The sequence below is a fragment of the Neofelis nebulosa genome, chromosome 15 (genome assembly GCF_028018385.1).
Source record: "Neofelis nebulosa isolate mNeoNeb1 chromosome 15, mNeoNeb1.pri, whole genome shotgun sequence".
NCBI classification, from domain to species: domain Eukaryota; kingdom Metazoa; phylum Chordata; class Mammalia; order Carnivora; family Felidae; genus Neofelis; species Neofelis nebulosa.
Genome location: NC_080796.1, coordinates 42,657,481 through 42,682,656, shown reverse-complemented (window position 1 = coordinate 42,682,656; position 25,176 = coordinate 42,657,481). Strand labels below are relative to the sequence as shown.

Genomic DNA, 25,176 nt, shown 5'->3' with positions numbered 1-25,176 from the left:
TTGATTACCCCAGTTACTTGGTACCCACCTCAAGTTTTACACCCAGGGGAAAGTACTTCACTTGCCTCACCTTACTTAGTCCAGGCCCTGACTGGAAGAGCTAGTGGTGTCCCTGGATCCCATATTACCATCTGACAAAATGCAGAAGTTGTCTTTACATACTCTGTGTACCTCATGACATTATTCTCCCTCAGCCTTTACTTAGCCATTAATCAGCAACCTAGATAGAGCCCCAGAGCTCTATATTCCTTTGGGAAAAATGTCACTGCTCCTTCCCCAGTACAACTGGACCACCAAGACTACCTCAAAAACAGGACTAATTCCATCATGCCCTTTTAACCCAAATTACCTCATGGTAGTTAAGGTCCAGGAAGGGAAACAAACCACTCTACTTATTTAACAGATAATTTAAAAGAATCCTAGAGCTCCTAGGAAGTATCACACATCTGTATTATCTCATTTCTCTTTGAACGTCCCTTCCTTAATTTGAACCATTTTCTATATCTCTCCAGCTCTTTCAAGTGTCTGTGCCCTCTGGACTTACTGTCTTTCATTAGCATTATCTTTTCTAAACATTCCCTCAGTTTCTTACCTTGCTGTTTTCATTGCCACCTTCTCAAGTTATGTCTGTTTTCTTTCGTATTCCTCTGACCTTGGGCCTCTTAATGGAATAGTGGACCACCTTCCTTCTCACATCTACTGTTGTTTCTCCTTTCTTCCTTGAAAAACAAACAAAAAACAAACAGCAACAAAACAGCTTGAAGCTCATTTTTCATTCTCTTCCACCCATGTTCTTCCTTGTTACAGTAAAAGATTACTCCCAAGATTTTTACATTTGGCTTCTCCACAACTACCGTCATTATCCTTGATGATTTCAAAATCTTTGTAGTGTATCCTTTCAATATTCTGGCCTTTTGATTCCAACGTACCTAGGCCACACTCTCCTAAAAGTCTCCAAACTCCAATCTCCAATCACCATCTCTGTGATTTTAGCATTTTCTCTTGAAACCCAGCTCCAACATTTTTTCTCCTCTTCATACACACACAATCCTTTAATCTATCATGGTTTCCACAGTCCTCACTCTGACGTGTCCTTACTTTCCTACTTATACAGACAGCTTGGATTCCATAACGCGTCATCATCATTTAATTCATCTCTCTTCTCCCTCGTTGTATTTGCCTAGGAAATTCCATCCCAATCCAACCCTCTCTGCTCTGTGCTTGAACCTTGCTGGTTGGTCTTTAATGACCACTAATTTCAAGCAAGCCCTTAACTTTTTGGCTACATCTTTTTGGATTTATTGGCTTTTATCGATTTACTGTAGACTATCTTATCCCTCCGTTCTTTTCACCCGAAACTTCTAACACCTCTCATTCCTCCTCTCTCATCGTTGATAATAGGAGGTAATATTTACTGAGCATGTGTTCTGTCAGACCCAGTTGTAAGTGCTGTACTATTACCTCATTTAATACTCAACAATTACACAAAATATTTATAATCAATACAGTATTTTTTAATGTTTATTTTTGAGAGAGTGGAGGAAAGGGACAGAGAAAGAGAGGGACAGAATCCCAAGCAGGCCCTGTGCTGACACAGATCTGTGCACACAGCAGATTCTGTGCCCTTCTACCCAAGGACGTTGCTTTAGCAATTGTCTTCTCTGTCTCATATCTTCATTTTTTTACTCTCTAATGGGTCATTTCTGATACAAATATGCTGTTATTACTTCCATCTCTTAAAACAAAAACAAAAACACCTCTTATTGATACCACTTATCCCTCCTGCAGCCCCTGCTCCATTCTTCTGCTTTCCTTTGAGCAAAACTCCTTGCAAGTACCTAAGTATTCACTTTGTGATAGTTTGCTGAGATATGGGCACTTTTTTGTGTAAACATGAATTAAAAGGTGCTTTTTAATGCAAAAAAGTCACTTAGAAAGTTGCTTGTATTAGCTGTTTCCAATTCCTCTCCTATTTTTTGAACCCACTTCAATGGGCTTTTGACGACTTCACTGAAACCTTTCTTATCAAGGTCCTCGATACCTCCCTACTGTTAAATCCAGTAGATATTTCTCAATCTTCATCTTGAACTCTTAGCGAACTCTTGGCTGCTTTGAGCCTCTGCCTTCTTGGAACGCTTTATTCTGCCATCCCCTCTCTCTCCTGGTTCTCTTCCTATTTCGCTGGCTGCTTCTTGGTTTTCCTTGTTCGGTGCTCTTTATCATCCCAGCTTCTAAATCCTGGAGTAAGTGAAGGCTTAGTCATTGAACCTTTTTCATACTTTTACTCATTCTGTTAATGATCTCCTTCCATCTCCTAGCTTTCAGTGCTGTCCATACATGGCAGCCTCCCAATTTTGTATCTTTAGGATGGACTTCTAATCTGTAGACTCATTTATCCAACATGTAATGTTTTTGCTTCACTGTCTAGTGAGCATCTTTAATTTGTCCAAAGCCAAACCTTTACTGTCCCCTCTTCCATGATACACATACCTGGCATGTTGCTTCCATCACAACACTTGCTACTGTGACCTCTCATCTCAGGCCCAAGCCTTGTAAATGTCCTTAAGTGTCTTTCTCTCCAAACTTTTCTTTATAAATTCAGACAGTCTGTCTGATTCCAAATTCAGTCCATCAACAAATTCTTTTCTTTCTTTTAAGTTTATTTATCCGGGCTCCTGCATGGCTCATTCGGTTAAGCAGCCTACTTTGGTTCAAGTCATGATCTCATGGTTCATGAGTTCGAGCCTGTCATCGGGTCCTGTGCTGACAGCTCAGAGCCTGGAGCTGCTTCAGATTCTGTGTGTCTCTCTCTCTGCCCCTCCCCTGCTCACTCGCTCTCTCTATCTCTCAAAAATATGAATAAATGTTAAAAAAAAAAAATTTAAGTTTATTTATTTTGAGAGAGAGACAGCCAGGGTAGAGAGAGAGAGAGAATCCCAGGTAGCGCAGAGCCCGATGTGGAGCTAGAACTCCGGAACCGTGAGATCATGACCTGAGCCGAAACCAAGAGGCGGATGCTTAACCAACTGAGCCACCCAGGTACTCCGAACAACAAATTGTATCTTCTCTTTCTTCCAAATACGGAATCTGATCACTTCTCACCATTTCCAGTGGCACCTGATTTAGTCTGTGTCATTGCAGAGCCTACTAACAGACGTTGTTTTCACCTTTGGCTTCTCTATAGTCTATTTTCCAGTAGCAACCAGGGCAGTACTTTGAAATCTTGGAGTGTTGTGCCTTCAGCTTTGTTCTTCTTTCTCAAGCTTGCTTTAGCTATTTCGGGGCTTTTGTGGTTCCATGGAAATTTTAAGATTGTTCTATTCCAGTGAAAAATGCCTTTGGAATTTTGATAGGAATCTCACTGAGTCTGTAGATCACTTTTGATAATATGAACATTCTAACAATGTTGATTCTTTAAATCCATGAGCCTGGAATGTCTTTCTGTTTAGTTTTGTCTTCAGTTTCTTTCATCAGTGTCTTACAGTTTTCAGTGTACAGGATTTCACCTCCTTGGTTAAATTTATTCTTAGACATTTTATTCTTTTGATGCAATAGTAAATGGAATTGTTTCTTAACTTCTCTTTCTGGTTGTTAGTGTATAGAAATGCAACAGATTTTCATATATCGATTTTGTATCCTGCATCTTTCCTGCGTTCGTTTATTCCAACAGTTTTATGTTGGAGTCTTTAGGGTTTTCTGTATTTAATATTTCATCTGTAAATAGTGACAGTTTTACCTCTCTCTTTCTAAATTGAATAACTGTTATTTCTTTTTCTTGCCCAATTATACTATGTTGAATAAAAGTGGCAAGAGTGGGCATCCTTGTCTTGTTTCTGACCACATGTCTTCTTCCATTCTTACCTGGTTTTTTCCTCAGTAATTCAAATCTTTCATTTATTAACTTTTATTAACTCTACTCCCTGATGAATTTGCTGCTAGGTACCTTCCCTAAGCAAATTTGAATTCAGCGTATATGACATCTTGTATGTACCTGTAAACTCTGTTTCTTTGCCTGTATTGTTTTCTTGTTTCCTATAGATATTATCTGACCAGGTAACAAATTCCTTGAGAATAAGGAACGTACATATATACCTTTTTTATTTTCTACAAGGTGTACGATAAGTGATGAATGAATGACTTACTAAATAAGCCACTGAAGTGTTGACATTTGAACCTGTAGTTTCTTTAAGGTGGCCACCTAGTTGAGCCTCTTTGCAGGGTTTAGAAAGAATTAGACACGCTGAGTATCTGATTTATGAGCCTATATGAGAGCATGGTAAGTCACTAAGAATGACTGACTCTTCTTTCTATTCTGATGAACCTAGGAGAGCAGAGAAAGAAGACAGTTTTCCTAGATGCATTTATTCAGTGTTTATAAGGTGCCTGCTGTGTGCTATGCATTGTTCTAGGCTTTATGGATATGAGGGAGAAAAGGTAGAATTTCTGTGTTCAAGTTGTCTCAGTCCTCTGACTGAGCTATGCACAGGGAATCACGAAAGCACAGAAATGGAGGCACTTTACTTGGCTTTTGTGAATGGCGAGGAGCTGTGAGATGGTTCCAGGAAAGGCTTCTCACAGGATAAAATGACTCCAGGCAGAGGGACTAGCTTCTGCAATGTTTCAGAATGAGGATTTTTTCCTCTTAATGTTTAAAAGGTTCAAACACAAAGAAACTCAGAACCTAATAACTATCATGTCACAATTGACTGTGTTCCTTATTTTCACAATTGGCGAAGATTTGCAATCCTTCTAAATCAAAACTAAGCAAACTTTTCCTCTAAAGATCCAGATAATAAAAATTTAGGTTTTGCAGGCCAAATGATCTCTATTGCAACTACCAGACCTCCACTATTGTAGAAGGAGAAAGAGTCATAGACAATGTGTAAGTGAATAAGTGCAGCTGTGATCCAATAAAATTTTATTTATGTACACTGAAATTTGCATTTCATGTAATTTTCAAGTGTTGTGAAATACAGTCATTTTGATTTTTTTCTCAACTTTTTACAAATGTAAAAACTATTCTTGGATTGTCGACTGTACAAAGGTGGCTGGATTTTGCTTGTGGGGCATAGTTTGCCCTCTGCTGTCTTTTATTAGCTCTTCATATTTAGCAGGTGTATAATCTGGTGAAACTTGCTTTTGAGGAAGTGAACTGCTATCCTGATATAACCTATATCAACCTAGAAACCATATCACTTTGTCACTGTGACTCTTATTATACTTTTCTTTGTAGGTACCACCTACTGTCTCCCTTAGTCCCCTGGGTTAGATAACCTGGACATCATCTGCAGTTCTCATTCTTCTATCACCTGCCTAGCCAGTGGTTGTTAAGGCTTGTAGGTTCTATTAGAATAACTCTTTCTAATTTGTCTCTACTGCTTCTGTTTTAATTTAAATTCTCATAATAGCTAACTTGCGCTACTGAAATAGCTTCCTCTTAGCTTTCTATCTCTAGTCTTGATCCCTTTTATTCCATTGGCCACTGTTTTCTAAAATGTAAATGGTGGCGTCACCTCCTAGATTTGAGTCTTTCATTGGCAAACCAGGTACTTCCAACTGACTAATAGTGCAGGCTCTGGGACTATAGTGCCCAGCTCCGCCACTTACTAGCTTGTGTGACTTTGACCAACTTGCTTAATTGTTCTAAGCTCCAGTATCCTAATTATATAAAACGAAAACCTATCTTTATACAAAACCTATAATAATAATAATACACTTCTTATAGGTTTTCTGGGATAATTGCGTGAGGTATTCTATATTAAAAGACTATGCTAGTGCCTGCAGCAAAGCGTTCAAACATTAGCTGCCACTATTATTTTTACTATGATTGAAGTCTTTTCTACTTCTTTCAACCTCTTCTTGTATTGTTTTTCTTTTTTTTTTTTTTTTTTAATTTTTTTTTTTTCAACGTTTTTTATTTATTTTTGGGACAGAGAGAGACAGAGCATGAACGGGGGAGGGGCAGAGAGAGAGGGAGACACAGAATCGGAAACAGGCTCCAGGCTCTGAGCCGTCAGCCCAGAGCCCCACGCGGGGCTCGAACTCACGGACCGCGAGATCGTGACCTGGCTGAAGTCGGACGCTTAACCGACTGCGCCACCCAGGCGCCCCTGTATTGTTTTTCTGATATGTATTTTTTATTCAGGCACATTGCAGTTCTGTCAACAGGCCACATGCCTCATGCCTAACTTCCACTTTAAGAGTCCACTCAAGTGTGTTCCCATTTAGGAAGGCTGTCCTGCCCTTTTTTTTTTTTTTTAATTTTTTTTTTTTTCAACGTTTTTGTATTTATTTTTGGGACAGAGAGAGACAGAGCATGAATGGGGGAGGGGCAGAGAGAGAGGGAGACACAGAATCGGAAACAGGCTCCAGGCTCCCAGCCATCAGCCCAGAGCCTGACGCGGGGCTCGAACTCACGGACCGCGAGATCGTGACCTGGCTGAAGTCGGACGCTTAACCGACTGCGCCACCAAGGCGCCCCTTGTCCTGCCCTTTTAAGTGAAGTTAGCTGTCCCTTCTCCTTGTTCTCATTGCTGCTTAAATGTTGTATTTTTCCTCTATGTATTGTATTGTAATTCCTTTTAAACTTCTGTACTACACTGAGAACTTCCTAAGGGGTGGGGCCGTATCTCAATTCTGCATTCTCAGTACCTAGCATAGAATCTGCAATACATACATAAAATAAATTGTGATTGAATGTGACTCCTAGCTTCTATAGGCACACAAGATAAAGTGTAACTTCTGGTGTAGAACTTCCAGATGTAGGTTTTATTGACCACCAAGTTCATAGCGTAGTACAGGGTACATAGTAGTTATTCAGTATTTGCTAAATGGATGTGATACTGAAGAACCAAATTTAACTTTAAGACAGTTCATTCATGGAACTTATTTCATTTTTAATGCTATTATTCTACTTTCTAACTTATTTTAGATTCATTAGTATATAGAACTCCTCATTCTAAAACAAGCAAAAGGACAAAACCCGTTGTTGCTGTGGCACAGTCTACTCTGACTTTCATAAAACCATTAAAAACAGGTAAGTGTTTACTATCTTTAAAGTCACTGAAAAACTGCCATGGAATGAAGCATGAATGGCATTTGAAATGGAAATGAATTGATACTTTTTTGTTGCATTAAAGCCTTGAGGCATTTTAAAATGTGTATTCAGATAAAAATTAGGATGTTTTCTCAGACTTCGGTGAAATTGACTCAGGTAACAGGATTTTTAAATAACCAGGAGGTACAGCTCTACTTTTTCCCTTTAAACTTTGATTATATTTTGTACCTAAAACGCTTTCAACTGTTTGCACTAAATAGTGGAAAAGTGAATATTGTTCAGTGTTTTAAAGGTGGTTTTGCTAGGAAAAATGGTCTTTTGCTATATATTGCATAATAATGTAAAAGAGAACTTCTCATGCAATAAACCAATTGTATTCGTAGATATTCCTAGACACCCAATGCCGTTTGCTGCAAAGAACATGTTTTATGATGAACGCTGGAAGGAAAAGCAGGAGCAGGGCTTCACTTGGTGGCTAAATTTTATATTAACTCCTGATGACTTCACTGTAAAAACAAATATTTCTGAAGGTAAACATTAAATTAATGTTTAAGTTAAATAATACTGTTTTAACAGATAGTTTTTAACATGAATTTTCATTTTTTAAATTATACATATATATTATAGTTAATGGCATAGCTCACTAATTCATTGACATGAATGCTAAAGATTCATATAAGTGAGAATTTTTAGGGAATTCTGTACTGAAAGTACTAAACTTTTTTTTTTCTTTTTGCTTACCATTCTTGTTCATCAGCCAATTCAATTCCAGCCTTTCAGGGGAATGAGTTTTATTTTAATGCAAGTTCAGTCTGAATTAACAGTGAAACATGACTACTAAGAAATCCAGTTCAATCTTAACCACATTAATAAAGTGTAATGTCCTGGTGAATAAGTCTAATAGCCTTACATGACCTGATCCTTTCAGGCATATTGTCTTCCCTTTTTTTTTTCTTTTTTTGTCTCCACTTTCACATACCTTAGTTTGAGATGTGTGTAGGAGGAAGACTACAGAATTTTGAGGAATCTTAAAACCAGTTGATATGGAGAAACATCTCAGTGTTTGTTCTGGAAAGGGGAAAACTCAGATGTAGAGCAAGATGGAAACATGCTGTCCTTCAAACATTTGAAGGCTTTTTTCCTGAGAGGAAGGGAAACTTAACTTGTGCTACTCCTGCATAGAAATGATAGGGATCAGTTCAACTCAAGATAAGGAAGAATCTTTGTAAACATTTAAATTGCCAAGCCGTCGCATAGGCTGTCTTTAAGATGATGGTTTCTCCACTGTTACAGTGTTCAGGGAGAGGCCAGTCTATATTTGTTAAAGGACAATATATAGGATTTTCACATTAAAAGCCCTTTGACTAGATGATCTCTAAGGCTGCTTTTCTTTTTCTCCAGAAGTAAACACAGCCTGATACTTAGTTCTCTTGGGAGAAAATGTGTTTTATAAAATTTCAAATTGCATTTCAAAATTTAATTGAATTTTTTAAAGTCACATTCTTTAAGAGACTTTATTTTGCTTTTAATTTATGCAGAGGATGGAAACAGAGAAACCAGTTAGGAGACTATTTTAGTCTAGGTTAGAGTTGACTGATAGTGTTTGAACTTGGATAATAGTGGTGGGTAGCACTAGAAGTAACTCTCACGTTAGACTTGGGATCCATTTTGCAGGTAGAGCTCCAGGTTGCAATGATAGAATGGCCCACGGTATTGAGTGAAGAGTGACACTCATGTTTTGAGACAGGAAAGAGAAGAGCAAGCTTGTAAGGAGCAGAGAAGAAATCCTATTTTGGCCATCTTAAATTGCATGTATTGCTGGATTTAAGGATATGGATCTATAGTTTCACCGGAAACATTCTTCCTTTTGTTTTTACCCAGTAAATGCTGCTACGCTTCTCTTGGGAGTGGAGAGTCAACATAAAATCAGTGTTGCTAGAGCTCCTACAAAAGATGAAATGTCTCTCAGAGCTTACACTGCTCGGTGCCGGCTGAATCGATTACGTCGGGCAGCATGTCGTTTATTTACTTCTGAAAACATGGTCAAAGCTATTAAGAAGCTTGAAATTGAAATTGAAGCTAGGCGGTTGATTGTTCGAAAAGATAGACACCTCTGGAAAGATGTGGGTAAGAAGATATAGAAATCTTGAGATTAGTTCGTTGAAAACACTTGAGATTTTGTATTTTAGAGTCAGATTTGTGCATGATTTCACTTTGCTGCCTACCATCTTATATACTTTAATATGATCAATATACATTTAAGAATGGATATATATTTAAATTAATTGATTTCATGTATGTGATTATCTCTTTTTTCCACTGATTTCTCTCCATAAAATTGTATTTATTGTCTCTATTGGATTAGTGGTCTGAGCTTACTTGCTTTTCACATGCATTTCAGGAGAACGGCAGAAAGTCCTGAATTGGCTGTTATCATATAATCCTTTGTGGCTACGTATCGGCCTAGAGGTAAGTATATACACTTCAGTTTTTGAAATGATATACTTTAAAAAAAGTATACTGTAAGTTTTTTTATTGTTTTTAATACTTTTTATTATATACTTTCATTGTATACTTTTTTATTATATATTCCTTTAGTAGACTTTTTATTATATATTTTTAATAGATTCTTTAATAAAATATAGTTTCACTTATAAAGGCATTTGGTTAGTTTAATTGATCTTTGAGTATAAAATTTAAGGTCCTTTAATAAATACTCATTAGGTAATTAGATCATGCCATTATGTATTATTGCCATGTCATCACAAAAGAACTTTCCTGGTAGTTTTCTTAAATATCAATAGTTTGGTACTTGATATAATAACAGGTATAGTAAACTCTTTTTTGAGCTTTTACAAATGATCATACTGGGCCATTTTAAATATATTTCAAATAATTGAAGCCTCTTTAAAACCCAGTGAGGTGTGTATTATTATTTCCATTTCACTGACAAAACTGAACCTTAGATTTTAAGTAACATGCCAGCTGCCAACTAATAGTCAGGATTTGAGACTATGCCAGTCTGATGCCAGAGTCCAAACTTGTAGCCATGTTGATGTAACTCTTCCCATAAAAACGTTGAATTTGAGTTTTTCACTTGGTGCATAGCTCAATAATACTTAGGATTTTAAAACTGAATGGAAAGGACCTTAGCGGTTGTAAACTAAAATTATGATTTTATTTAAAACATCCTCTCTGTGTTTATAGATTTCTTTCGTCTTTTACTGGTACACTTTTACATTTTCTTTAGGCTTTTTGCCATTGTCGTGTGAGATATTCTGTTCTTCAGCTTATTCCAGGTGTTGGAATAGAATGATCTTTGGGACTGAAAGGAATTGTTAGCAATAATTTGGCTCTTATTTATCAAGAAGCTGTGGCACAAAGAGAACAAATGATAAGCTTACTGTGGTCATACAGCTGGATAGTGTCATTGCTAAGATTTCTTATTTCAGTTTAGTATACTTCGTTAATCGGAAAATTACGTATCAACCAGCTCTGCTTCACAAGTCAAATAATTGTAGAACCTTAACTGGAGTATAATCCCTCTATTTGGGACACAGCATTTTGTGCCAAAGGTAAAAAGCAAGAGGTTTAGGTGGAAACTTAATGCCTTTTAAAACTTCTGCTTGGATATAATGCGCATATTCCACCGGCCAGAGCACATTATTTGGCCAAACACAAATGAACTAGGACAGCAAGTCCATGGCAGTTGGTGGGGATGTATACAATCCTTTTAGAGGGAAGGGAGGGATGAGTCCTTGTGAACAAAATATTTTACCTCACCGCCACACCTTCAGGTTCTGGTAGTGGGCATAACCTTTGAGGATTTTAAGAAAACATCAAAGGCAAAAAACATAAGTAAATAAAAATGCAGGTTTTCTATTTTGGCATATACTTCCTATGCTTTTATCTCTGTATTTTGTTAACGTAAGGTTATAGGGTATAATTTGATATGTTTTTAGTTTTTTCTAATCACTTTAAAAATCATTAAATTAGGCATGTTGATGTTAAACTAATTTTGTATTTAAATCATTAATTATAAATGGATCTGAACTTCCCAAATTGTTATCTTAGATTATTTGCAGATGGGTTTCCACGTGTTGATTATTAGAAAATTTTGAATATTTTCATTTCTGTTGTACCTTCATGATATACTTAGTGCAACAATTCTAATTGAATTTGAACAATATGCCTACGTTTGGTAGTTTTTGGGGTTTTTTTTAATGTTTGTTTCTTTTTGAGAGAGAGAGCGTGAACAGGGGAGGGGCAGAGAGAGACAGGGAGACACAATACGAAGCAGGCTCCAGGGTCTGAGCTGTCAGCCCAGAGCCCAATGCAGGGCTTGAACTCATAAACTATGAGATCATGACCTGAGCTGAAATCAGTCACTTAATCAACTGAGCCACCCAGGCACCCCATACATTTGATAGTTCTTTAAAGGAAAACATTAAAATGTAAATATCACTTGTCAGATACTTAAAAATTCATCTTAGCCTTGAGCTTTTGCCTTTTTTCATCATACACCATATGCACTAAAAACTGCACAAAACATACACACAGTTTAAAGAAGTTATTTGGCAAATATCCGTGTTATTTACATACTATTTAGAAAATAGAACATTAGAAGATCCTTAGAAGATCATAGTCTGCTCTCCCCCTCTTGTATCCCTTTGCTTCTTAAAGGTAACATAGTCTTGACTTCAGCTTTTAATTTCTTTTCAGACAATTTATGGAGAACTCATATCTTTGGAAGATAACAGTGATGTCACAGGGTTGGCTGTGTTTATTCTGAGTCGCTTACTTTGGAATCCTGATATAGCCGCTGAGTATAGACACCCCAGTGTTCCTCATCTCTATAGAGATGGTAAGTAGTTCTGCCACCACCGCGTCCTTTCCACACTCTGCATAAATGCTGTCTTCTTATTCTTCCTGTCTCTGTTTAAATTTTACCTTCTTAGAGCTGCCAATATGAATAGTCAGTCCCTCTCTCTACTCTCCTCCCTTTCTTTACCCTCATCATTCCCCATCATTTCCTCTATCACTATAATTATTTTTACCTTTTTATTGTCTCTACTCACCCTGTCCCCAGAAGTAGGCAGTAAGGCCTGCAGAGATCATAGTAGTTTTAGTTTGCTACCACATATGGCACCTAAGATGCTACCTGCATAGTAGGTGCTCATTAAATATTTGTTGCATGAGATAGACTAAATCACTTGATGCCTCTGTTTCCTCCTCTATGAACTGGAAATCTTAAATGATACCTGCCACATAGAGTTACTATGAGTAGTACATGAATTCATATATATAAAACACTGAGAAAGGCACATAGGGTTCTATTTATGCTTACTATTACTTTTCTTTATTAGCACATTGTTATCGTATTTTCAGGTGAAACTTGTCTTTCACAGATTAACTTGCTGTGCTTTTTTGTACTTCATTGAAGGTCATGAAGAAGCTTTGTCTAAGTTTACATTGAAAAAGTTGTTGTTGTTGGTTTGTTTCCTTGATTATGCCAAGATCTCCAGACTTATTGATCATGATCCTTGTCTCTTCTGTAAAGATGCTGAATTCAAGGTATAGCTTTCATTTCTTTTATATTTCACATTTAAGACTTTTGCTTGTTTCTATTGTGTATTTTCTCCTTAAAAACTTTGAAGTTTCCCAAAGAACAGTAGTCTGGAGTGGAATAGTGTGTAGTCCGTCTTACTAGTAATTCTAACCCCACCTAACCTAATGGTTGACCTTTCACCGGCACACCCTATTAACTTTGATTTGAGAATCAATGAAACTATACTTCTGAGGAATTAACTTCGGGTTGGGGAGAGATTTCACTCCTAATTTAGCATATTATCAAATTAATACAGGGGCACCTGGGTGGCTCAGTCAGTTGAGTGTCTGACTTCGGCTCAGGTCATGATCTCACAGTCCGTGAGTTCGAGGCCCGCATCAGGCTCTGTGCTGACAGCTCCGAGCCTGGAGCCTGCTTTGGATTCTGTGTCTCCCTCTCTCTCTGACCCTCCCCCGTTCATGCTCTGTCTCTCTCTGTCTCAAAAATAAATAAACATTAAAAAAAATTAATACTAATTTTTGGAGTCTATTATTATGAGTAATTTTTTCCAAGGCCTTAAATTGGAAATAGATGTTCATTATTACTGTATGATATAAAACCGACATTTTTTTCTTTAAATGTTTATTTGTTTATTTTGGGAGAGAGAGAGAGAGAACACATGCAGGAATAGTGGAAGAGCAGAGAGAGAGAGAGAGAGAGAGAGAATCCCAAGCAGGCCCCGCACTGTCATCACGGAGCCTGATGTGGGGCTCAATCTCATGAACTCTGAGATCATGACCTGAACTGAAACCAAGAGTCAGACGCTTAACCAACTAAGCCACCCAGGCACCCCCTGACATTTTTTTATACTACCATTAATTTTACTTTATTTCTATATGCTCAGAAATTTAAGAATTTGTTATTATTGTAAACAAAATTATAATTTTGGAGTATAATACCTGCAACTTGTTTTTCCGTAGACTAGTAAAGAAATTCTTCTGGCTTTTTCACGAGACTTCCTAAGTGGTGAAGGTGACCTTTCCCGTCACCTTAGCTTTTTGGGATTACCTGTTAACCATGTGCAGACACCATTTGATGAATTTGATTTTGCTGTTACAAATCTTGCTGTAGACTTGCAATGTGGAGTGCGTCTTGTGTAAGTATAAGAAATAGAATTATTTTCCTTAATGGAATAGACTAAAATTTTCTAGAAAACACTTTTCTGTATATATACAGTCTTTCCTGCTCTTTCATATAATGCAATAAATTTCAGGATTAAAAAACTGGGGGTAAGTATCTCCAACACTTTGGTAAAATGTGTCAATTTTAAACCATGTCTCCTGTCCACATTTTTTTTCCATGCTGGCAGTGACTAGGGTCACTATGAGTAGGAACTATTGATGCCCCAGAATAGGAGTTGGGACAAGCATGGAACTAATTAAAATATCAAACATTTAAGTATCACGTGTATCATCAATGATTTCATGAGTACTCCATCACTTGGGACCAATTCTAGCAGTATTAATAACCTTGTTTTACATATGAGGAAAAGTAAGATGAAGTGACAGGCCTTGCCCAAGTTTTATATCATGATATTGAGATGTAAACTCAGGATGTCTGGCTTCAAAGCACACAGCATCTGTCAGTAACAAACTAGAATCTTCGAAATTGGCTGTTATGTGAATTCAGTGTGCTGTTCCTGCTTTGGAAGGAGTGGTCGTGAGCATGGTATTATAGTTGACCGCTTTAAGATGTCCACATTGGAGACATTTGTCTTATTTCTAGGAAACTCTCCAAATTTATGTTACATTTGACATTTGTGAGGAAGGGATCTCTGGGAAAATCCCCACTTCTTCAAAAGCAACATACATGTCACATGCTTCCTTCTAAATTAAATTTCCATGAACATTCTTTTCTGATCATATGTTCTCACAGCAAGGTGATAGCTTTTGAACTTTATTGTAGCTTTCTCTTACTTGAGCAGTTTCCATAGAGGCTAGCGCATTGGCTGAAAATGTTTCACATGTTATTTTTGTATTTAATTTGTTCATTTCATAAATCCAAGCCGCCACATCTGTTTTCTGGCCAATAAGAATTCACATTTTTTAGACTTTTTCCACTTTCCAGGAGGGGCAGTGATTGGTTTCACGTTTAGTGCTATTTTCCACAATGAAAGACATTTTTTATGTTTTTACAAGAGTTACTGAGGACTTAGCAGTATTGAACATTGATGCTTTTTATTTGATCAGAACCTCTCACTAGTTAAGAGACTTGACCATGCATACCAGATTTCTACTTTCCTCAGCGTCAGCAAAATGATCATAGATCTTTGAAGTTACTTGAGAATGCTTGAGAATGGTTGATGTACTAATGCCATAGGTGATAAGGTGGTCTACTGCTGCAGAAATGCTTCATATGTTGATTGGGCAGTTGACCTGGAATGATCTTAAGTTGCTTTCTAACCTTTAGAAATTATGGTTCTATAAACAATTCTGCCAAATTTTAGCTATATATAATAATCCATTGAAGCTTGCTTTTTCTATAGAAACACTGATTATTGTCTAGTAGATAAAATACTAGTGACCTAGATGATATTAGGGGTTTGAATTTAAATTGGAGTATATGTGTCTTTTTGAGATAGGTGTTCATATTTTTACAATAATCTGGTGTATATAACAGGATGGCTTTGGAGTTTGATAAAACTGAGTTTGAGTTCTGATCTCAGTTCTGTCATTATTAGCTATGTGACCACAAGCAATTTACTTAATTTGTCTGGGCTTTGGTTCCTTCATCTGCAAAAAAGTGGGATAATAATGCCTGATTGTGGGATTTGCTGTGAGGACTAAGAAAAGACAGCACGTCCTTGATTTGAAGAATACAGTAGCCCCTCCATAAATACACTTTCTCCTTTCCTTTCCCTGTAGAACTCTGTTATTTTGTTCATGTGTTCATTTATGTGTGTCTCATCTTTTTTTTTTTTTTTTTTTTTTACATTCTGTTCATAGACCTCAAACCCCAGGCTTAAAATGAGAATGACTCTTATTTGCTAACTATGAAGCAACAGTTTTCAGATAGTTTTTTGGGATCTTTCTAACCTAAAATTCTTTAAATGTTGGAAATTTATGTGGGTGATAACTGTATTTAAATAAATTTCATCTTCCGTATATATTTTATTTTGTTTTGTTTTTGTTTTTATATGTGTGTGGGGGGGGGAGTTAAGTTTATTTGTATTTATTTTGAGAGAGAGAGGGAGAGAGAGAGAGCACAAGCCAGGGAGGGGCAGAGAAAGAGGGAGAGAGAAAATCCCAAGCAGATCCCATGCTATTAGCATGGAGCCCGACACGGGGCTCAATCTCACAAACTGTGAGAATATGACTAGAACTTCACCAACTGAGCCACCCAAGCACCCCTGTTTTTTTTGTTTTTTAAAGCAAAGTTAAGTTTATTTTTTCCTGTGATAAGGACAATCATACACTGACAGATTCTTAGCATCTCAGTGTGGGGAAGGTAAGGACAGGATATTTATGACATTTTGGGATATGGTTTGAGACCCATCTTTTGATGCAGGGGGCTTTTCCTATATATTTTTATATGACAGTGTCATCTGAAAATTCCTTTATTGTTAGGCGAATCATGGAACTTCTCACACGGGACTGGAATCTCTCAAAGAAACTCAGGATCCCTGCAATAAGTCGTCTTCAGAAGATGCACAATGTTGACATTGTTCTTCAAATTCTTAGATCACGAGGAATTCAATTAAATGATGAACATGGTAAAAATTGAGTCAAGATAAAAATTTTTCTTCTCACCAAAAATTGATATATACATAGATTGTGCTAACAAACTGATTTCATTTACAGGAAATGCAATCCTATCTAAGGATATTGTGGATAGGCACAGAGAAAAAACTCTTGCGTTACTTTGGAAAATAGCATTTGCTTTTCAGGTATTGTACATTTTGTAAATTTTGCACTTTTTGTCAATTTTCAGTACTGATTTATAGAAGCATTTTGCATCAGATGAGGACTAGCAAAATTACTAGGCTTTATTCTGTCCCAGGAACTGTGGTAATTGCTTTATATATATTCCAATTTAATCTTCACAACACCCGTGTAAGGTGGGTGTTGTCATTACTTCATAGGTAAGAAAACTAAAGCTAAAAGTTACCTTATGGATAGGAAGCAGAGACGAGACTAGAACCCAGGATCGTGTGGTCCCAAATCTTCTGCATGATTCACATGACACACATTAACCACTATGCATTCCACTGCTTCATAAACTATGTTTACCTTAAGGAAAAAGACTAACTTTTGTGGGTTACAAATGACACATGAAAAACATAAAGAGACTTATCTTTTTTTGTGTGTTTCAGGTGGATATTTCCCTTAATTTAGACCAGTTGAAAGAAGAAATTGACTTTTTAAAACACACACAGAGTCTGAAGAAAACAACGTCTGCACTGTCATGCCATTCTGATGCTATTATCAATAAGGAAAAAGACAAAAGGAATAGTGGTTCCTTTGAACGATATAGTGAGAGCATAAAGCTGTTGATGGATTGGGTAAATGCTGTTTGTGCTTTCTATAATAAAAAGGTAAGTTTCTTTGTTTTGTTTTGTTTTGTTTTACTTCAGTGTCTTTAAATACATTTTGGTTAAAGTCAGACTTCAATTCCTAAAATATTTCATTGCATTTCTTAAATAATTTAGTTTATATATGAGCAAACTTGTCCTCAAATGAGTGAGGATATTTTCACTTACTGTATTTAATCTGTCACCAATTGTGTAATGCACGATTACTAAGAAAAATTGTTCTAGTCAGGAGTTTTAATAGGAGACACTTGTATAAAACTGGGACACCTAAGGATCACACCCTTTTTATAAAGGTAAAGTCAAATAAACCCATCATGCAGGAAGGATCAATAGAGAACCTGACCGCTGGGTACAAGGAGGAGGAAAAAATCTAAGTTGAGTGTTTTATTAGACTGATACTATATTTCTGTGTGAACTATACCTTTAATTGTAAATATGTAAAAATGAATAAAATATCCGGTAGGGAATATGAAGTCAGAAAAATGATACAGAATACATGTAACTAAATATAGTAAAGTATTATACCTTGAACGACCCTGGTTATAGAAAAAAAGTCAGATAGATGGATCATCTTCTACGTTTTAACTAAATATTAGAGAGCCACTAAAGATTAGTGGGGAGTGTGTTCCAAACCTTTCTCTTAACTTCTGGTGTTGCTGGCAATCCTTGGCATTCCTTCACTTCCAGATACATTATTCCAATCTCCACCTCTGTTCTCACATAGCATCTTCCTGTGTCTGCCTCTGTGTCTCTCTCCATATAAGGATACCAGACATACTGATACTGAGAACCCACACTACTGCAGTATGACCTCATCTCAACAAATTAAATCTGCAATGAGTCTATATCTGAATAATGTGACATTCTCAGGTCCTAGGAAGGACGCGAATTTTTTGAGGGATCCTATTTCTCCCAGCACAATAATCAAAAAATTTTTTTCATGTTTATTTATTTTTGACAGAGAGACAGAGCATGAACAGGGGAGGGGAAGAGAGAGGGAGGGAGACCCAGACACGAAGCCGGCTTCAGGCTCTAAGCTGTCAGCACAGAGCCCAACTCAGGGCTCGAACTCATGAAATCCGGAGATCATGACCTGAGCCGAAGTTGGACACTCAACCGACCGAGCCACTCAGATTTTGATTTTGAAATAGAATTTTATGATTGAGAATTTGGCTATAAATATAATATTCTTCTAGGTCCTGTTAACCCCTAATGTGACATTCTCAGCTATTAAAAGGAAATACGGACCATAAAACCACTAATAACCTGTGTTACTGTATAATCCCAGCTGATTATGCTTCTGGTATTTCCATCAGGTGGAGAATTTTACAGTGTCTTTCTCAGATGGGCGTGTGTTATGTTACCTGATCCATCACTACCATCCTTACTATGTGCCTTTTGATGCTATATGTCAGCGTACTACTCAGACCGTGGAATGCACCCAGACTGGTTCAGTCGTGTTAAATTCATCCTCTGAATCTGATGGAAGTTCTCTGGATTTGTCTCTTAAAGCACTTGATCATGGTTAGTCCCTTTTGGCTGATGAACGTTTCAAGTTGTTTCTTTGCCATGTGAGATTTTTGACTGGACCTGTCTAACCTCTTTTTTATTTGCATAGTAGAAAACACTTCAGAACTACACAAAGAACTGCTAGAAAATGAGAAGAAAAATTTTCGGTTGGTCAGGTCTGCAGTTAGAGACCTTGGTGGAATACCTGCTATGATTCATCATTCAGATATGTCCAATACGATTCCTGACGAAAAGGTAAGTAAAAGAAGAGTTTCTAACTAAGAATAAGAGTCTCAGAAGGTGACAGTAAAAGTTGCACAATCTCTGTTAAACATCTGCTTTCATCTCTTCTGTTGTCTCTTAGGTGGTTATTACCTATTTGTCATTTCTTTGTGCAAGACTTTTGGATCTTTGTAAAGAAACAAGAGCTGCTCGACTTATACAGACAACTTGGAGAAAATACAAACAAAAAACAGACCTAAAACGTCATCAGGTACTACTAAAAAATGAAAACACTGTAATGTGAATTGTACTTCGCAAAATGCCAGTTGGTTGATTCCTGATAGGATTTTTACGTTCTATTGATGTGTGAAACTATGGACATAATTTTAGTAATTGTGTGTGTTTTGAGTTAGGGATGGATATTTCTCCCTAACTCCTGATGTTTGCTTCAGTGGATGTGTCTTCCAGCCGCTTTCCCCAAGTTTGCTCCGGGGGAAGTAGAATAACTTACTTCCTTTGTAAATTTGTAAAAGTAAACTCAGGAGACCTGACTCAGCATTTGCTTCTTCTTGGAATCTAACGTATCTCCAGGGAACAGGAGCTTTCCATGAGGTTTTCATGCTGTGTTCGGGGAGGCTTGGTGCTGGAGTGCCCCTTGGGTCTAGGCGTCTAGTGTCTGGTTTTGCAGTTCAGTTAGCCAGTTCATTCTGTCTGTCATGAAACTGTTTTCCAGTGTTTTCTGTATTAGTTTATTTTTTTTTTAATGTTTATTTATTTTTGAGAGAGAGAGTGGGGGAGAGAGAGAGAGAGAGACATGGAGCATGAGTGGGGGAAGGGCAGACAGAGAGGGAGACACAGAATCTGAAACAGGCTCTCGGCTCTGAGCTGTCAGCACAGAGCCCGATGCGGGGCTTGAACCCAGAAACTGTGAGATCATGACCTGAGTCCAAGTCAGATGCTTAACTGACTGAGCCACCCAGGCTCCCCTCTTTATTAGTTTAAAAGTGGTACTTTGGTTTCTGTTGTTTTATTTCTCAAGATATTTAGGACTTGGGCATAGGGATAAGAATGTTACTTATTATTTCCCTTTGTGACCCTAATACTATACAACTTTGTCTTAACATAAGTGATTTTTTGAGTTTCGAGAAAAATGTGATTTTAACCATCTGTTAAGTGGTGTTGATCAAGTTGAACAAACTATTTTAGTCCTTTTTTCTACCTACTCCTTCCACTAATAATGCCATATTCACTTACTTGGAAAATCAAACAAAATAAAATGAGCAACCGTGCTTGATACATTTATCAGGTATTTCAGAAATACATTCCACCCGATACTGCTCCTCAATTTTGAGTTACTGTGCATTTAGGATAGAGTCCTTAATAACTCTATAAAAACAGTTACATTTTGGCAACTCTTACACATACCATGTATTTTGTCATAGTTTATCACACTCAGAAATAACATTAATTGAAATTTGCTTTCACCCTACTCAAACTCTTGGTAGTAACTTTTGGGAGCTAGGCAGTGGCTTATACTCACAAATGGTCTTTTCTGCTGCCGTATCTTCTTCGTGCCTTCTTTTGCCCTTCATCTTCTCAGGATCTGCCTCCTTGCCCACATATCCCTTCAAGGATAACTTTTGTACTTTTGGAAGCTTGTAGGAGAATTGCTTTAGGAGAGTTTTCAGCAAAGACCCTTTCCTGGCTAGTTCTCAAATTATTTCATTAATTCTGTTCATATGATATTAAATAAGATATTTAAAATCCCAAGAAACAGATATTTATCAGAATTTGTGGGGGGTCGATGAGTGGCAAATGAAATCTTCCGAGATGATCTTGTTTTAAGAAGCTATAAACTGCAAAGATTTCTTAGCTCTTTGCTGGTGAGATCATTTTTCCTGATTTACTTCTTTGATATCAGTAGTAGAAATTTCCCTATTTTTTAGAGACCACTGCTTTTCTCCTTTCTCAGGTGACCATGCTCCCTCTCTTATACAATGATGCTAACACCCAATTATATCTTTTCATTTGCTATTTGGGACATTAAGCAGTAGGTTCCCTGTATATTCTCATAGAAATATTATAAGTTAATAAACCTATAAATACCAACTTGAGATAGCTGATTTTTCAGGTGTTAAATTTACTTTCATGTCACTGTTGTAATTCGTATAAACTATCCATTGAGAATAGAATGGCTCAAGTTCTTGCAGAGACAAGTGAAAATTGACTAATGGCCCAATTACCTAATGAATGAAGCAGGATTGTCCAAGGGTCCCCTGACCCGTTCTACCGTTTAGTTCTTCCCGTCAAAGTGTCGGCACAAACTGCAAAGCAAAGTAAATCCCTGTGTTTGGCTCATATGCAAGGTAAAATAAAACAAGCCTGTAACAGGTTGGCTGTTGGCTGTCCAACAGCATAGGATTTAAAATGATGACGTGGTCTAATTTAGAAAACAGTCAGTGACTGCCAGCATTGGAACTTTCACCATCAGTTTGTATAAGTTTTCAAAGTTGCTGATTTCATCACATGTTCACCTCCTTGAATTTTTCTACTTTCCATCTGTAGCTTCCCTAATGTCACATAAAATTGTTCCATTTACTTTGCTTGAGATTGAGATCGCCTTCAAACAGGAAAGTGTCAACTTACCTTAGCCTACTATATCTAAGAATGCCCCTTGCTCTTAGAACTTTTGACTCAAATGCAACTTTTGACTCCATTTTTAAGCTAATAGGAAATTCCTTTTTAAACCCAGATTTTAAAAATTGTGGTGAAGAACACATATCATAAAACTTACCGTCTTAACTTTTTTCAGCGTACAGTTCGATAGTGTTAAGCATGTTTACATTGCTATGAAACAGAGTTCCAGAGTTTAACTTGCACAACTGAAATTGTGCTCATGAAATAACTCCCCGTTTCCCTCTCCCCCAGCCCTGGAAATCATTGTGCTACTTTCTATTTTTATGAAGGGTGACTATTTTAGATGCCTCATATGTGTGAAGTCATGCGATATTTGCCCTTTTGTCAGTGGATCATTTCACCTAGTGTATGTCCTCAAGGTTCATCCATGTTGTAGCTTGTGGAAGAATTTCCTTCATTTTAAAGGCTGCATAGTATTCCGTTGTGTGTATATACCACATTTGGTTTATACATTCACCTTTCACTGGGCATTTGGGTTATTCCCACCTGTGGGTTCTTGTGAATAATGCCTCTGAACATGGGTGTGTCTCTTTGAGACTGTACTTTAAGTTTTTTGGAATATGTATCCGGAAGTGGGATTGCTGGCTCATATGGTAGTTTCAGTTTTAAATTTTTTTTGAAGAACTGCCATACTATTTCATTGCATTTTACAATCCCACCAATAGTGCATGAGGATTCCAACTTCTCCACATCCCTGCCAATACTCGTTAATAGTACAGAGATATCTCATTGTGGTTTTGATTTGCGTTTCTCTGATAATTGGTGTTGTTGAGCATCTTTTCATTTGTGTGTTAGCCATTTGTATGTCAGGCTATCGGATATTTCTGTTGTTGAGTTATAGGAATTCTTTATATATTCTAGGTACAAGTACCTTATTACATATATGATTTGCAAATATTTTTTTTTCTCATTCTGTAGATGGTTTTTCTCTCTGTTGATTGTGTCCTTCGCAGAAAATAATTTTTTTGTTTGATGTAACCCCATTTGTCTACTCTTTGTTTTTGTTGCTTGTGCTTTTGGTGTCATCCTATAAATCATTGCTAAATCCAATGTTAATCAAATTTTTCTCTATGTTTTCTATAAGTAGTTTTATAGTTTTAGGTCCTGCATTTAGGACTTTAGTCCATTGGGAGTTAATTTATATGGCATAAGAAAAGGGTCTAACTTCTTTCTTTTGTATATGGATATCTAGTTTTTCCAGCATCGTTTACTAAAGAGACTGTTCTTTTCCCATAGATCATTCTTGGTACCCTTGTCAAGAATCATTTATCCACATATATGAGGGTGTATTTGTGGGCTCTCTATTCTGTGCCATTGGTCTATATGCCTGTCTTTCTGCTAGGACCACACTGTTTGATTATCGTAGCTCTGAAATATGTTTTGAAATTGTGGCGGGGGGGTGCTTTTAATTTGGCTATCTGTAGCCTTAAAGTCCATATGCTTCACATGGGACTTACTGACAGTGATATTAGATGGCTTACTCAGTTTGTTGGACATAATTCCGCAGCCCAGTTTTAGAATTGTCTAGTCTTTTCTCACTCAGAAGTGATCTAATATATGACTCTCACCATTTGTTAGTATTTGTTTCAATCCATTAACTACATTTTTCCTTTCTTAGAGTGGCAGTTTGATCCCTTCCGTAAGTGAATGTGTTCCCATACTGTGCGGTTTCCACTCAACAACTGATTAGGATTAATTAATAACTAGAACCTATAGCTAATATCTGTGTAGAGCCCACCCTTGGATGGTGAGCTGTCCCATTTAGCTACAAAGAGGTTGTCACACATGCTATAAATTGTTCTTGCCATAAGAGGGAATGACTTCTATTCTAGTTTCCAGTTCAGGTAACTGAAATGATAAATCTAGCCTTGAAGAGTTTGGCAAAGTGATTGCCTAGTTCAAATCCTGGTTATCTTACCAGTGGACTGACAATCTACTTGACTGCTCTGTCTCAGTTTCCTCATAGTCATAAAATTAGTACCTGTTCATCTGCTCTTATAGTTGTGTGAGATTTAGATGAACCATTCATGAAGTGTTTAGAATGGTGCCTAGTGCCTAGTAAGTATTTAACCTATGTTGTTTTTCTTAGTAATGCATTATTAGGAGTCACGGATCTAGAGACATGTAGGGTACCAGCCTATAGTGCTCCCAGGGTAGGTGGCTCCTCTTTGAGCACCTATGCTGTCGGGCATAGGTCCTGATACCACTTCTCATAATCCAATATTCTTATCTTTTGAGTGTCTATGCTGTAAAACTGTTGTAGCCTGTGCTAAAAGTGGTATTTTGCTGCTTCTCTCTTTTTGTTAATTCTTTTGTTCAAGTTGTAACAAAACAATACTATATTCTATTGTAAGGCATTTTGTTTATTTTAGGGTCTCTTCCCCAACACCCCCCCCCCCCCATAGTCCACCTCTTTTTAAAAAATCAAACATGAATCTGGGCCATAATCTGATAAACATACCATATTTAAATTGCCTTTACATTTATTATTGACAATTTGTGGTATATCAAACATGTGCATGATCTTTATTTTAGACTTACATTTACTAGGAATTTTTGTTTCATCCTATAAATATATATGCAAATCCACCTATCGGACCATTCATCATTCCCAGAATTATCTTTACTCCAAAGATGAGCCTATCTTAAGTCTGAGGAATGTTTTATTTTCAGGATCAATTTGATTAATATTTAACAAATTATTTTCTTACAAATAATGGTTTAAGGTCTTAAGTAATTAAGTTTTTGATTCATATTTGCTTGTTTTTGTTTTTTGTCTTCTGGTTTTTTTTGTTTTTTTTTTTAGGAGAGAGACAAAGCTGCAAGAATCATTCAATCAGCTGTAATCAGTTTTCTATCTAAACAACGATTGAAAAAGGAGATTAATGCAGCATTGGCCATTCAGAAACATTGGCGAAGACTCTTAGCACAAAGAAAGTTATTAATGTTAAAAAAGGAAAAACTAGAAAAAGTTCAAAATAAATCAGCATCAGTTATTCAGGTATAGCATCCTGGTATTTTGAATTTAAAAAGTTTTAATGACATTTTTAAGAAAGAAAGTAAAATATAAAGTTTTAAAGTATCTCTTAGGCTTTCGTGTTTTTCTCGTACTTTAACAAATATTTAATACTTTCCTACTACCTACTACTATGATCAGCATAAGGCTCAAACAAATCAAAATGCTTCCTTTGCTTTGAAGGAGCGAATAGTCTTAATTCTTTACCCCTTCTTTGTTTTATATTAGAGGTTTGCAGTCTTCTCCATGGGACATGCTGACCCACTGCACCATTTTACTTTGTATGTCCACAAACTCTACCATGCTCTTTTTTTAATCTTACTATGAGTCCTGGAAACCTCTTTTGGGATAAACGTGTGCGTTTTCCTCTGTAGCCCACTTAGTTGGTATATAATGAAATATTACTTATAATCTATATATAGAATGCCTATGTTAGTTTCCTGCTCAGAAAAAATTTTTAACATATCTACTTTGCATAATAGACATATTCCATTCCCCATATCTTCGTGTGAGGTTTTGATATTAGATTCTATTTT

At 36.8% G+C, this 25,176-nt stretch overlaps 1 protein-coding gene across 5 annotated transcripts in view; it reads left to right on the top strand.

The window, feature by feature from the left end:
* The window catches only part of ASPM (assembly factor for spindle microtubules), a 53,943-nt gene that overhangs the window by 5,363 nt on the left and 23,404 nt on the right, over positions 1 to 25,176 (top strand). For 3 of the 5 annotated variants that reach the window (XM_058701767.1, XM_058701772.1, XM_058701770.1), the window contains exons 4-17: positions 6,932 to 7,036; positions 7,441 to 7,587; positions 8,939 to 9,184; positions 9,459 to 9,526; positions 11,780 to 11,921; positions 12,501 to 12,631; positions 13,586 to 13,761; positions 16,232 to 16,377; positions 16,466 to 16,551; positions 16,978 to 17,199; positions 18,513 to 18,720; positions 18,815 to 18,960; positions 19,070 to 19,198; positions 24,431 to 24,625. In XM_058701767.1, the coding sequence (XP_058557750.1) occupies positions 6,932 to 7,036; positions 7,441 to 7,587; positions 8,939 to 9,184; positions 9,459 to 9,526; positions 11,780 to 11,921; positions 12,501 to 12,631; positions 13,586 to 13,761; positions 16,232 to 16,377; positions 16,466 to 16,551; positions 16,978 to 17,199; positions 18,513 to 18,720; positions 18,815 to 18,960; positions 19,070 to 19,198; positions 24,431 to 24,625 (2,147 nt within the window). The remainder of the gene's footprint in view (positions 1 to 6,931; positions 7,037 to 7,440; positions 7,588 to 8,938; positions 9,185 to 9,458; positions 9,527 to 11,779; positions 11,922 to 12,500; positions 12,632 to 13,585; positions 13,762 to 16,231; positions 16,378 to 16,465; positions 16,552 to 16,977; positions 17,200 to 18,512; positions 18,721 to 18,814; positions 18,961 to 19,069; positions 19,199 to 24,430; positions 24,626 to 25,176) is intronic. The other 2 variants (XM_058701768.1, XM_058701769.1) reach the window with 2 other exon arrangements.